A 15,475-nucleotide genomic window follows, 5' to 3' on the forward strand; every position below is an offset into this window, starting at 1 on the left:
GACCTTCATCGGAGTTCCCAGCCTGTGGCCTGCCCAGTACAGTTTGGACTTGCCCACCCTCCACGGTCGCGTGAACCATTTCCTATTAAAAAAAATCTCATAATATTTACATATTCTCTCTCTCTGTCTCTCTCTGTGTATATATATATATATACACATACATACATATATACATTTGTATATCTCCTGTCCGTTCTGTTTTCCAGAGAGCCCTAATACAGGCACATTCTCTTCCACAGTGGACCCCAATATCAGACTGTCCTTCGGAGGCTAGCTCCTCATCAGGCGTCATGAGGTCATCTCTCTTACCTGCTGCAGTGACTCGGTGACAAAAGGAACATTTCCAGTCATAGTAACAGAATGAGGTAAGACTATTTCCATGATATTGTCCCATTGTATGTACATGTTGTAACATATGTAACCAGGGCTTGATTGAGGGATATTTGGATTATTTCTAGAATGGAGGTGAACTGTGGTTCAGCAGTATTTCCTGCAACTTCCTTCTAATGGGAGAAATGTAGGTAAAAATTCTGGTCTCCTCATGGGCTAAGGCAGAAACATGGAGAGGGAGAAATGCTTCCTACTCCCAGCAGTGTCATCCGCAAATAATGATAATTCTGCCTGTTCTAGTTTGCTAATGCTGCCAAAATGCAAAATACCAGAGACGGATTGGCTTTTATAAAAGGGGGTTTATTTGATTACACAGTTACAGTCTTAAGACCATAAAGTGTCCAAGGTAAGTCATCAACAATCGGGTACCTTCACTGGAGGATGGCCAATGGTGTCCAGAAAACCTCTGTTAGCTGGGAAGGCACGTGGCTGGTGTCTGCTCCAAAGTTCTGATTTCAAAATGGCTTTCTCCCAGGACGTTCCTCTCTAGGCTGCAGTTCCACAAAAATGTCACTCTTAGTTGCTCTTGGGGCATTTGTCCTCTCTTAGCTTCTCCAGAGCAAGAGTCTGCTTTCAACGGCCATCTTCAAAATGTCTCTCATCTGCAGCTCCTGTGCTTCCTTCAAAGTGTCCTTCTTGGCTGAAGCAAGCTCACTCCTTCTGTCTGATCTTATATAGTGCTCCAGTAATTTAATTCAGGCCCACCCAATGGGCAGGCCAACACCTCCATGGAAATTATCCAATCAGAGTCATCACCCACAGTTGGGTGGGGTGCATGTCCATGGAAACACTCAAAGAATTACAATCTAGTTAACACTGATAGGTCCACCCACACAAGATTACATCAAAGATAATGGCATTTGGGGGGACATAATACATTCAAACTGGCACACTGCCCATTCATTCTTATCCCAGTGGTATACTGGAGCCTGCTGGAACCAGCTCACAAGAGCCAATTGTTAAATTTTCAGGGTTCTTAAGAGCTGGTTGTAAAACACAGCCATTATTAACAAATTATATAAACTTCAACCACATAAGTTGTATTAAAAAGCAAAGGCAAAAAATACTCAAAATTCATCACTTTCTACATTTTTCACATTTCATTACTACCTATGCTCTTGATGTTTTTGCAGCTACCATATCTGTATGGTTGGAAAACTATGTAATAGTGGACTACTGCACATCCCTTCCCAGCTCCATGTTTATGATATCACATTGGTAGCTTGAAATTAGTTGTGGTGAGAGTATTTACATCACGGAAATTGCAAATGCTGCAAATCAAGTCCCCATCCACTCCAAAAGCCATATGGTAAACATTTTTACCACCACACCACTCCTTTAGTTCTTTAGTCTAGATGCTTTGGCTAGAACTTATAGGGCATCTAAAAGACTACAGCAGTATGAAGTAATGGTTGACAATGCAGCCTCTGGAATCAGTCTCCTTGGATTTGAATTTGAGTTTCACCACTTATTCTCTTCATGATCTTGGACAAATTACTGAGCTAGTCTGTGCATGTGTAAAATGAGGATGAAAGGAAGACTTACCTACCCCATAGGATTTTTGTGAAACTTAGAAGACTTACTGCATATAATGCATGTAGAACAGTGCCTAACACATAGTATGTACTTCATAAATGTTAGCTATTAATATATTAGATAAATGCTTTATGATGTGGTAGCATCTTTCTATTCCTATATTAGTAAAGATTTTTTTAAAATCAGGTATCAAATACTAACTTTATCGAATGCTTTTTTAATATCTATATAACTAATTAGAAGTTTTTCATCTTTGTCGTATCACTACAGTGAGTTGTATTAGTAGAGTTCCTAATATTAGAAGAACCTTAAACTCCTGGAATGAATGTCACTTGGTCATGGTGCATTATTCTTTGAATTCACTGCCAGATTCCATCTGATAATAATTTATTTACCTTTTTCATCGTTATTAGTAAATTATCTTGGCTCCAATTTTCATTTGTGTACTTTTTCAGGTTTTGGTCTCAATGGTTTGATAGCTTTGTAAGAGTAATGAGAAAGCTTTCTCTTTTTCTGTTTTTGCATATACTTTCCGTGGTCTTAGAAAATATCTTGATTGCTAAAGATCTGAAAGGATTCACCTATGGAACTATCAGGGCCTAGAATTATTTGGAGGCCTAACTCTTTGTCACATTTCTCTGTTGTCATTGTTCTCAAACCTGGCTGCACATTGGGGAGCTTTAAAAACTAGTGATGCTTGAGTCTCACCCAATATATTCTGTTTTAATTGGTCTGGTGTGCAGCCTGGGCATCAGGATTTTTAAAAACTCCCCAAGTGACTATAATGTGAAGCAAAGGTTCAGAACTACTTTATTTCATTCTTTTCACTCAGGCTATTAGTTTATTTTTGTTTCTATCTTTCCTTCAGTGAATTTTAGTGATTTATATTTACTGATAAAATAATCTATTTCTTCCAGGTTTTCAAACTGATTCTCATACATTTTGTAGAGTTCTGTTGAGTAATTATTTTTATTTACTTTGTGGCTGGGATTATTTCACCCTTTTTATTACTAATTTGTGTATTTGTGCTTTCTTCTTTGTCCCACTTAATTTTTGTTATAAGCTAAATAGTAGCTTTTATCTATTTTATTGGCTTTTTCAAAGGAACAGTTCTTGAATTTATCAATTCTACTACTTTTCTGTTTTTTAATTCAACAATTTCTGCTTTGATCTTTACTTATTTTCCTTTCTCACCTTTCTTAATTTTGTTTATCTGCTTCTCATCTCTTGAGCTATTTCATTTTGTTTCACTTAACTTCATTTATCATTATTTTTATTAAGTAAATATTAACTAAATATTTCAGGATATTAATTTCTCCTTTAACAAATATCTATGTATAGTATTTATTACCATATGATACTTTTTATTATCTGTTTCTTTAGATAGCTGTAACTGATTTCCTGTTTGAGCTAACAGTTGTTTTTAGGGGGGCTTTTGGTTTTTTTGATTTTCAAGTAGGTGGGTGTTTGTTTTCATAGTCAGATCTAGTTTTGTTTTCATGACAGAATTGCTTCAAAATGGGTTGGACAATCCTAAAACATCAGCGCAATCGAATTTAATTGCACATGCTTAATACTAGGCACTTAAAAAGGAAAAGCAACTGATACATTGAGTTTAATAAACAGAAAGAATTGGCACCATGCCTTTCCATCCTAGGCAGGTAGATCTCCTAGTTTGAGCCTTCTTCTGAATAAAGTTGTTGAGATTCAACTCACCATCCAAAAGGATGGATGTTTTACATCAGGTACATAATCGTAGGTGTGTGGCCAGGACTAAAGCCTTTTTCAGTACTTCTTTTACATGCTCTTATCAGTAGGAAGCAAATCCATACTACGGTCATTACATTAGGCAAAGATCAGCAAACATTTTCTGAAAAGGGTCAGATATGAAATATTTTAGGCTTTGTGCACAGGGTTGATAATATTGCATGGGACATACTTATAAAAAATTATTCGTTATCTGAAATTCAAATTTAACTGGGTGTCCTATATCTTTCCTTGCTAAATCTGGTTCATTTACAGCCCATATGGTCTCCGTGGGAATTACTCAACTACGCTGTTGTAATGAGAAAACAATCATAGACAATAGGAAATAAATGGGTATGTCTGTGTTCCAAATAAACTTTATTTACAAAATAGGCAGTGGGATAGATTTGGCCTGTGGGCCATGGTTTGTACACCAGTGCATTAAATCGGTGGTTTTCAGTCTTTAGCATGCATCAGAATCACATGAAAAGCTTATTAAAACACTGATTGCTGGGCCCCATCCCGAGTTTCTGATTCAGTAGATCTGGGGTGAGGCCCAACAATTTGCATTTCTAACAATTTCCCAGGTGATGCTACTGCTGTTAGTCTGGGAACTACACTTGGAGTACTGTTGCATTAGCAGAAATTTATTATTACCTTTTTATTTCTAAAACCCACTCAAGGGAACAGAGGCTTATTTATTATTCATTCATTCAAAGACTCCATCAATCTTATGAAATGAAAACTTTTAAATGCTGGAATCTAAAAATTCTCATGGCCAGAGCCTCTTGTCCAGCAGGACCTCCCTAACACATACAGCACCTTTATTTAATTAGAAAAAGTCACTCCCTCTCAGGGAAAAATTTTTAAAAGGCACCACTTGTACCAAACTCATACAATCCCTCACCAGAGTGCACAGCTTGACAACCTGAGTGCAACTGGATTCCAGCATCTACGCTTTTCTTCAGGAGCCTTTGTATAGTACACAAAATGTTCTACCACTCCTGGAGGACTTACGGACCAGAAGAATGCTATCTCCAATTCATTTCATCAAAACAACACAGTCTAAATTTAAAATATTCAGTGCTTACTTCTTTTCTTGAAGTGAAAAAAAAACAAATTTCTTAAGGAAAATTCCATACACAAGCTAATATCTGCTCTCTTTCCTTCATATCTTAAGATGGGAAATCATAAACAGAATTTTGAGAATTCTTCTGTATAGTTATTGAATGTTTCAGTGCACTGAATATGGTCTGAACTGTTTTAGCTCTTTGGAACTCAAAGTTTTTTAATAGTCTTTATCATTTACTATTTGATTAAATGTTCCATGACCCTTCAAAAAAGGTGCATTCTCTGGAGGTGACAAAGCTTAAAATTTGCATACTACATAATTGTATCTTTTTATATTATGTATTACACACATATTATATGGGTGCTCTAATAGGGGTATTCTGATGATGGGGTATGGTATAATCCCATTACAGAGCAAACTCTCATGCATGTTTTGGTACCTCGGGCACCTAGCACAATATTTGGAACATGGTAGCATTCATTTATTAAGTGAATAAAACTTTTTTATTTTGGCTGTAAAGTAGGATGGAGTGCAATTGTCTCAGTGCTCCATTCAAATAAAATGAGTTTTCACCCTTTTTCCTTCCTCCCAAATGAGCTTGTAGCAGATACCTGACCTGCAGTAACTGCTACATCCCTTCCAGAAGACACACTTCTCCCTGCTTAAGTTCCTGTGACAAGTTCACTCAACCTTTGTATCAGTCTTAAAACCTTTAAAATATAAACACAGAAAAACAATGCCTGAAAAGAAGTGAACTAAACCATTAAAGTGGTTTTTCTCTGGGTGATTATGTATACTTGTTTGCATGTTTTTGCTTTCGCTTTCGCTTTCTGGGGTTTTCAAAATGTTCTATGGTGAGTGAGCATTACTGTTATAGTTAAGAGAACAATGAAAATTTTTAATTAGAAAAAATCAGTCATTCTTTAATCTGAAATTTCCACTCTGGTCTGAGTTCTGTGCATCAAGGTATCACAAACAAAGTAAATCCTCTCTTCTGTATTGAAAACCTATTAACATTTTTAAAAGGTTCTCAGATTTTCCCTGGGTCTTGCCCTCAAAATTTCCGTCAAAGGTTGTCACATGGTTCTAGCCCCTTAACCATCTTGTTTGTCTCTGAACACAGCCTCATCAGTGGATACAACATTTTATGTGCAGCTTGATGGACACAAAATACAATAGAGCTTCCCTAGGTTTATAATATCTTTCCAGCCTGCATCTAGCACTGTTATTTTGCCTGCCCATGAAATTGCTGACTCACATGGAGTTGACTTGAATTCATGTCTTTTTTAAATATTCACCCACAATCTGTTTTTATACAAGTAAGTTATCCAGGGGAGCACCTAGACACAAGTCTCACCTGTGCTTTTCCTGACCTACCTACTCCAGCAGGCCCCACGTGGTGGACCCACGGAATGGCAGCACTGTAAACGAGTTCATCCTCGTGGGCTTTGAGCAGAGCTCCCCTTCCACTCGGGCACTGCTCTTTGCCCTCTTCCTATTCTTCTACAGCCTTGCTATGACCATGAATGGCCTCATCATCTTCATCACCTGGACAGACCCCAGGCTCAACAGCCCCATGTACTTCTTCCTTGGCAACCTGTCCTTCCTGGATGTCTGCTTCATCACCACCACCATTCCCCAGATGCTCATCCACCTGGTGGTCAGGAACCACACTATCTCCTTTGTCTCCTGCATGGTCCAGATGTATCTGGTCTTTGGTGTGGGTGTAGCTGAGTGCATCCTCTTGGCTTTTATGGCCTATGACCGTTATGCTGCTATATGCCACCCACTTAGCTATGCCCAGATCATGAGCCGCCAGGTCTGCATGAGGCTGGTGGGCACTGCCTGGTTATTTGGGATGATCAATGGCATCTTTCTTGAATATATGTCATTCCGGAATCCCTTCTGCAAAGACAACCACATAGAAAACTTCTTCTGTGAGGCTCCCATAGTCATCACCCTCTCCTGTGGGGACCCCTATTTCACCATGAAGGCGTACTTTGCTGATGCCATCATAGTACTGCTCAGCCCCATGGTGCTCATTGTGGTCTCCTACGCCCGCATCCTGGCCTCCATCCTTGGCAGGGCCTCCTCCTCAGGCCGGGGGAAGACCTTCTCAACTTGCGCCTCCCACCTGACTGTGGTCATCTTTTTCTACACCTCAGCTATGTTCTCCTACATGAACCCCCGTAGCACACATGGGCCAGACAAGGACAAGCCTTTCTCCCTTCTCTACACCATCATCACCCCCATGTGCAACCCCATCATCTACAGTTTCCGCAACAAGGAAATGAAGGGAGCCATGGCGAGGGCCCTTAGGAGGAAGGGCCTGGCCCAGGCAGAGGCTGTGTAGCAGGAAAGCTCCTGGAGGGGCAGCTCCCTCCCCTGCAGTGGTGACCCTTCCCCTGGCCCTGACACATGGGTAACTCTCCAGTAGTGAAAGGCTCCTGGAAAGAGTATTCATGGATTCCTCTGTGGCAGCATCAGACCTGAAATTCCTTCTGATGTCTAATGCTCATCTATGTGAACTTCATTTCAATATACAATGATCCCTCCAACCTTCTCTCAGAAATATATTTTCATGATTGGGTGCAGTGAAATGGAGAATTTTATTCCAGAATTTGGGTAAAGGGAGGCTGCATCTAAAGAGAAAGCCATTGAAGAGGATGCCCAGACCATTCATTATAGAATAATGCTTTACAGGAGCAAAGCCAATTAGTGGGCACCCCAGCTTTGGGAAAGGGGAAAAAGGATGAGTAGAAGTTAGAAAAGAAGCAGTGGGCTGGGGAAATACGCTCCCAGGCAGGTGATATCATCCCTAATTGGTGGCCTAAAATTCTTCAAGAAAACTCCAGGAAAACAGTAAGAATTGATTAATGGAATTATATTAACTTGTCAAAGCCAGGAAGTGTAGGAATTGTATGCCAAATATGTGTCAATTAATGGGGAGAAGGGAGGGTAGAAGAAAGAGCAGGAAGAATAAGGAGAGCAGATTTTAAACCTGGATTAGGAGCTATATAACCACGTCTCTCAGGGTTGGGGAAGCTTTGAGCGCCATCTGCCTTGGACTAGAATATAACAAGAGCATTTTATCTTGTTTGCACATTTTATCTGTTTCCATTTGAACATTTTGTCACTAGCCTGGATGCATGTTGAACAATTAAAATGCATCTTTTTTTAAAAAATGAAATCTTGTCTCTTGTTTTACTTCGAATGCATGCAAATTCCCTCAGATTCTCTATCCATCTCTCTGACTTCTTTCCCTGCTATCCGTATTATTTTTCCCACACTTTAGATCAGTGGTTCCCAACCAGGGTGATATTGCCTCCCAGGGTATATTTTGCAATATCTGAAGACATTGTTGGTCGTCACAACTGGGGGAGAGAGATTGCTACTGGCATCTGCTAGACAGAGATGCTACTAAATATCCTTCAACACACAGGGCAGCCTCCCACCAAAAAGAATTATGCCACCCAAAATGTCAACAGTGCTGAAGCTGGGAAACCCTAACTAGGGAAAAAGGACTATTAAAAGAGCAGAAACAGGAAGATTTTGAGAGATATAGATACAGGAAGAGAAGAGACAAAAGGAAACCAAGAAGAAAATAGAATACAGGAATCTATCTGCAAAGTAATTCAGCACAACTTGTGCAAACCCCGTGCCCTCTTGTGGGAATACTCCCTAGAATTCGAACACGTTCTCTCATTCACTTCACCAATCTCCTTTCTTTCACTAATGCCTGGCTTTTCCCCAGAGGGTACTAAACTTAAGCTACCCTCTCCGGGTAGCCTCACTTCTCCCACTCCTATGCTAGGATGCCAGGAGGTTTTACCGACCATTTTCTCCTCTCCCTAACTCTCCCTGCATGGGGAATAGGTCCGCCCATCCAGAATGGTCTGTTCTAGCTTTCATGTGGGCTGGATATTTTCTTTTGCCCCTCTGGAGCCAGATATCCACTTTTCCCCTAATCAATGTCCTGGTAGGCAGACCTTTGTTGCCTGCCTCCGTGAGCTCCATTGCCTTCCTGGGCTCTGACTTAGCTCAACCAATGAGACTTACCAGCAGGAGAGAAGAGGGGAGGAGGAGAGTGAGTGAGAGTGTTTGTTCTGCTGGCTCCTTCCTTGATGTGCCAGATCTTCTGTCACATGGCCTCCTACAGCCACAGATATCTCTACTCCCTTCCTTTTCCCCGAGCTGGTGGCTGCTCCCTGCTCTTGACAGCCTCAGGATGTTCTACCATCCCTCACTGATTCCCCCTTAATCCCACCTACACCTTGGTAATCTCCCTTCATTGATTCTGTCTAAGCGTGCCATCTCTTTCCTCCCAGCACACTGACTGACTCAGTGACAGGTACCAGGCACATAGTATGAAACTCACATGGAAAGTCTCTCAAAATAGACCACATAAAGCAAATCTCAAAACATATCTCAAAACATTTCAAATAATGGAAATCATTACAGATCATATTCTCTGACTATAATGCAGTTTAGTTAGAAATCCATAATATCAAAAAGAAAACTAGAAAGAAGCCTATATGTTTGGAAATTAAGGAGCGTAATTCTAAAATACCTAAAGAATAAAAGGAATTACAATAACAATAGAAAATCTAATGAACCCCAATATAATAAAAAAAAAACTATATACCAATTTGCAGGATGTAGCTAGAGCAATACTTAAAACAGTAGTTTCTTTTGTTAGGGAAAAAAGGCTAAAAATTAATAAATTAACTATACCACTTAATCCCAGAATAATAGAATATGAAAAGAAGGTAGAAGGAAGAAAAAAAGTATACAATAGACTGATTAACAAATTCAGAGTTTTTGAAAAGTAATAAAGTGTAAGGAAATTAATAAATTTGACAGATATTTTCATGACCAAGCTGGTTAAAAAAAAAAAAAAAAAAAAAAACAGACAAACAATATTAAGATGAAAAGGACACATAGCTATAGTTGTTGCAGACTGAAAAGATTATGAGGGTTTCTGCTTCTGATATTGATGAACCAGAAAATTCAGAACAACCCACACACTAAGAACAACCATAAAGGTAGGCAAGACATTTAAAAGCATCTACTTGAAAGCCTGAAAGACCTTAAAAGGCGGTGAAGAATTTCAGGACCAAGATCCAGGCAACATAATCTGCATTTAAGAAGATTACAAACAGCTGGTAAGAGAATTAGCAATCTGGGAGATACAACAAAAAGAAGATGAAAGAAAGTATGGATAGGGCAAAAGCAATATTTGAAGAAAGAATAGCTGAGAATTTTCCTAAATAAAAAAGTCATCATTTCACAGACTCTAAAAGGCACTAGAAAAAAAAAAAAAACAAGAAAAGTTTATTTAGGAAAAAAAAAAACCATAGTGGGAACATCATTAAAATTTCTGAAATACCAGAACAAAAGAAAATTGCAATACCATCCAGAGTAAAAAGACAGATTGCCTTCAAAGGAACCACAGCTGATTTCCCAACAAGGAAAGTCAAAAGACAATAAAATTACATCTTCAAATGACTGAAAGAAAATAACTGCTAGCTTAGAATTCTCTTCCTAATAAAAACAATTCTCAGTAATAAAGATGAAGTAAGGATATTGTTCAGAAAAATAAAAAATGAAAGGATTCATCTCCAACAGACATATTAAAGAATATATTAAGAGCTGTTTTCTCAGAAGGATGAAAATGATACCAGATGGAATCTCAGAAATTCAAAGGGCAATGAAGAATAATAGATGGGATAAATTTATTGGAAAACACTTAATGAAATAATGATTTAAAAGACAACAGTAAAAATCTCTTGTGGAGTTTAAATTATACCCATTTAAAGTGCACAAGAGTAGTGTAAAATTGATAGGAAAGATAAATGAAGCTAGAATAGTCTAAGATCATGGCATTGCCCAAGAAGAAGTAGAAATACTAATATATATTAAACTCTGATACATCAAGGCTGTCTGGTGTAATCTCTAGAGTAAACCTTAAAGTAATTTTATAAAAGAGTACAAAACCCTCAAGATAATGGAGGAGGAGAATAGGAAATGGAATAATAAGAAAAAAGGATTCAATCCAAAGAGAAAAGACACCATAGTACAGCCATTTAGAAAAGAAAATATAAGGTGGTAGATTTAAGACATATGTATTAGTAATTGCAAAAATCCTAGGTATACCACTACCACCGGGCTCCAGTTAAAAGAGAACAACAACTATATGTTGCTTATAAGCAGGACGGGGACTAGGGTGAGGCAAGCAAGTCACTTAGGACATAGAATGTAAGGAGGCGCTCACTCTCCGGTTCGTGCATGCGCCGACCCTGAACCTAGGCCCGGCTGTGCTTTTAAGAGACACATCTAAAATGTGGGTGCAACATGGTTGTGAGTAAAAGCATGGAAAAATATACCACACAAACCCAACCTAAAGAAAACTAATGTGGCTAGGTTAATATGAGCCAGACTAAGTTTTTAGATTAAAAAGTGTCACTAGAGGTAAAGAAGTACATGTCATAATGATAAAAGAAGATATAACAATCCATGTCTTTGGACCCAATTCTGGGGTACAAAATGTAGATCAAAATTTGACAGAAGAAAATAGAGACAAATCCATAATTAGAATGGAAGATGTTAACACACTTTTCTCGGTAACTAACAGAACAAGCAAAGACTCAGTAACGATATGATTTGAATCAAATTATTAACAAAATTGATCTACTTGCAACATATAGAATACTGCATCTCACAACTGCAGATATACATTCCATTCCAGGACACATGGAGCATTTACAAAATAGACCATATTCTGAGCCACAAAACAAGTCAATAAATTTTAAAGTACCAGAATAATATGGATCAAACTTTCTAGCCACATTAGAATTAAGCCAGAAATAAATCATTTTAACAAATAAATCATTTTAGAATTAGAAACTTCCAATCGTTTGGAAATCAAGGGATGCACTTCTGAATTGCTCACAAGACAAAGGAAATCACAAGGGAAATTTGTTAATAATTTGAACAGAATGATAGTGAAAAGCACATGACAAAATGTGTATGAGGCAGTTAAAATGCTCTTAGAAATAAATTTATAGCCATAAATGCATATATTAAAAAAGAAGAAACTCTATGCAAAAAACATTGATCTCACGGTTGCTGCAAAGGAGAGGCTAAGCCTCCCTATAATTGTGCCTAAGAGCCTCCTCCCGAATGCCTCTTTGTTGCTCAGATGTGGCCCTCTCTCTCTACCTAAACAAACTTAAAAGGTGAAATCACTGCCCTCCCCCCTACGTGGGATCAGACACCCAGGGGAGTGAATCTCCCTGGCAACGTGGAATATGACTCCCGGGGAGGAATGTAGACCCGGCATCGTGGGATGGAGAACATCTCCTTGACCAAAAGGGGGATGTGAAAGGAAATGAAATAAGCTTCAGTGGCAGAGAGATTCCAAAACGAGCCGAGAGATCACTCTGGTGGGCACTCTTACGCACACTTTAGACAACCTTTTTTAGGTTCTAAAGAATTGGGGTAGCTGGTGGTGGATACCTGAAACTATTAAACTACAACCCAGAACCCATGAATCTCGAAGACAGTTGTATAAAAATGTAGCTTATGAGGGGTGACAGTGGGATTGGGAATGCCATAAGGACCAAACTCCACTTTGTCTAGTTTATGGATCGATGTGTAGAAAAGTAGGGGAAGCAAACAAACAGACAAAGGTACCTAGTGTTCTTTTTTACTTCAATTGCTCTTTTTCACTCTAATTATTATTCTTGTTATTTTTGTGTGTGTGCTAATGAAGGTGTCAGGGATTGATTTAGGTGATGAATGTACAACTATGTAATGGTACTGTAAACAATCGAAAGTACAATTTGTTTTGTATGACTGCGTGGTATGTGAATATATCTCAATAAAATTATTATAAAAAAAAAAAAAAAAAAAAGAAGAAACTCTATGCAAAAAACATTGATCTCACGGTTGCTGCAAAGGAGAGGCTAAGCCTCCCTATAATTGTGCCTAAGAGCCTCCTCCCGAATGCCTCTTTGTTGCTCAGATGTGGCCCTCTCTCTCTACCTAAACAAACTTAAAAGGTGAAATCACTGCCCTCCCCCCTACGTGGGATCAGACACCCAGGGGAGTGAATCTCCCTGGCAACGTGGAATATGACTCCCGGGGAGGAATGTAGACCTGGCATCGTGGGACGGAGAACATCTTCTTGACCAAAAGGGGGATGTGAAAGGAAATGAAATAAGCTTCAGTGGCAGAGAGATTCCAAAAGGAGCCGAGAGGTCACTCTGGTGGGCACTCTTACGCACAATTTAGACAACCCTTTTTAGGTTCTAAAGAATTGGGGTAGCTGGTGGTGGATACCTGAAACTATCAAACTACAACCCAGAACCCATGAATCTTGAAGACAATTGTATAAAAATGTAGCTTATGAGGGGTGACAATGGGATTGGGAAAGCCATAAGGACCACATTCCACTTTGTCTAGTTTATGGATGGATGAGTAGAAAAATAGGGGAAGGAAACAAAGAAACAAACAGACAAAGGTACCCAGTGTTCTTTTTTACTTCAATTGCTCTTTTTCACTTTAATTATTATTCTTGTTATTTTTGTGTGTGTGCTAATGAAGGTGTCAGGGATTGATTTAGGTGATGAATGTACAACTATGTAATGGTACTGTGAACAATCGAATGTACGATTTGTTTTGTATGACTGTGTGGTATGTGAATATATCTCAATAAAATGAAGATTAAAAAAAAACATTGATCTCAGAAGTTAGAAAAATAAGGTAAATACAAAGAAAGTAGAAGTTAGCAAATAAAAGAGAAAAAGAAATGAAATAGAAAATAAATGCAAATAGAGTGGATGAACAAAGGCAAAACTTGTTTCTTTGAACAGGGTAACAAAATAGAAATAGCATATATGATGGTTCGTTTCGTGTGTAAAATTGGCTAATTTATGTATCAATTTCCACAGTTGTGTAAGCCAATTCCTTTAACAAATCTCATAATATTTAACATATATTCAATGTATCTTGTTGGTTATGTTTCTCTGTAGAACACTGACTAATACAGTCTAGGTAAGATTGATTTAAAAAATATAGAAGGTGGGGGAAAGATGGATAGAGAAGACATAAATACAGAATATCAGAAATTAGAAAGGAAACATAGGCACTGGAGACATCAAAGAAATCCTAAGATGATATAACAAACAATTGTATGCGATACATTTAAAAATGTAGATGAAATGGGCTATTAATTCCTAGAAAAATAAAATTTTTCAAAAATAACACAAGAAAGAAAATAATAGGAGTAGTCTATAATTATTATTAAAGGAATTAAATGTGTAACTTAGAACCTTCCCACAAAGAAAACTTCTAGCCTAGATGGCTTTACCAGAGAATTCTAACAGATATTTAAATAAGTAAACACCAATATTCACAAACTCTTACAATGAATTGTTTTTTAAAGGAGAAATATGGCCCAATGAGACATTATGAGAAAGGAAAATTACTGGCCAATTTCACTCATAAAATAGGTTCAAGGAGGGCGGGGCAAGATGGCAGACTGGTGAGATGTATGTTTTAGTTACTCCTCCAGGAAAGTAGGTAAAAAGCCAGGAACTGCGTGGACTGGACACCACAGAGCAATCTGTCTTTGGGCATACTTCATACAACACTCATGAAAACGTGGAACTGCTGAGATCAGCGAAATCTGTAAGTTTTTGCGGCCAGGGGACCCGCGCCCCTCCCTGCCAGGCTCAGTCCCGGGGGAGGAGGGGCTGTCAGCTCCGGGAAGGAGAAGGGAGAATTTCAGTGGCTGCTCTTATCGGAAACTCATTCTACTGATTCAAACTCCAACCATAGATAGACTGAGACCAGACACCAGAGACTCTGAGAGCAGCCAGCCCAGCAGAGAGGAGACAGACATAGAAAAAAAACAACACGAAAAACTCCAAAATAAAAGCAGAGGATTTTTCGAGTTCTGGTGAACACAGAAAGGGGAAGGGCGGAGATCAGGCCTTGAGGCTCATATGCAAATCCCGAAGCAAAGCTGATCTCTCTGCCCTGTGCACCTTTCCTTAATGGCCCTGGTTGCTTTGTCTATTAGCATTTCAATAACCCATTAGATCTCTGAGGAGTGCCGTTTTTTTTTTGTTTTTTTTTTGTTTTGTTTTGTTTTTTTAAATCCTTTTTGCTTTTTCTAAAACAATTACTCTAAGAAGCTCAATACAGAAAGCTTCAAAGAATTGAAATTTGGGCACGTCAAGACAAGAGCAGAACTAAGAGAGCTCTGAGACAAAAGGCAATATTCCAGTGGCTGAGAAAATTCACTAAACAACACAACTTCCCAAGAAAAGGGGGGTGTCCGCTCACAGCCACCATCCTGGTGGACAGGAAACACTCCTGCCCATCGCCAGCCCCATAGCCCAGAGCTGCCCCAGACAACCCAGTGTGACGGAAGTGCTTCAAATAACAGGCACACACCACAAAACTGGGCGTGGACATTAGCCTTCCCTGCAACCTCAGCTGAATGTCCCAGAGCTGGGAAGGTGGAGCAGTGTGAATTAACAGAGCCCCATTCAGCCATCATTTGAGCAGACTGGGAGCCTCCCAACACAGCCCAGCAGCCCAGAACTGCCCTGGGGGGACGGCACTCACCTGTGACATAGCACAGTCATCCCTCAACAGAGGACCCGGGGTGCACAGCCTGGAAGAGGGGCCCACTTGCAAGTCTCAGGAGCCATACGCCAA

General features: G+C 39.1%; 1 protein-coding gene across 1 annotated transcript; it reads left to right on the plus strand.

Annotated features, from left to right (window-relative positions):
* Positions 1 to 360: 360 nt before the first annotated feature.
* LOC119542826 (olfactory receptor 10AD1-like) lies at positions 361 to 7,097 on the plus strand. The gene is made up of 2 exons (XM_037847467.1): positions 361 to 365; positions 6,134 to 7,097. The coding sequence occupies exons 1-2, from the start codon at positions 361 to 363 to the stop codon at positions 7,095 to 7,097; spliced, it is 969 nt and encodes a 322-aa protein (XP_037703395.1).
* Positions 7,098 to 15,475: the final 8,378 nt, after the last annotated feature.

This window comes from Choloepus didactylus, chromosome 8 (genome assembly GCF_015220235.1).
Source record: "Choloepus didactylus isolate mChoDid1 chromosome 8, mChoDid1.pri, whole genome shotgun sequence".
Classification (NCBI taxonomy): domain Eukaryota; kingdom Metazoa; phylum Chordata; class Mammalia; order Pilosa; family Megalonychidae; genus Choloepus; species Choloepus didactylus.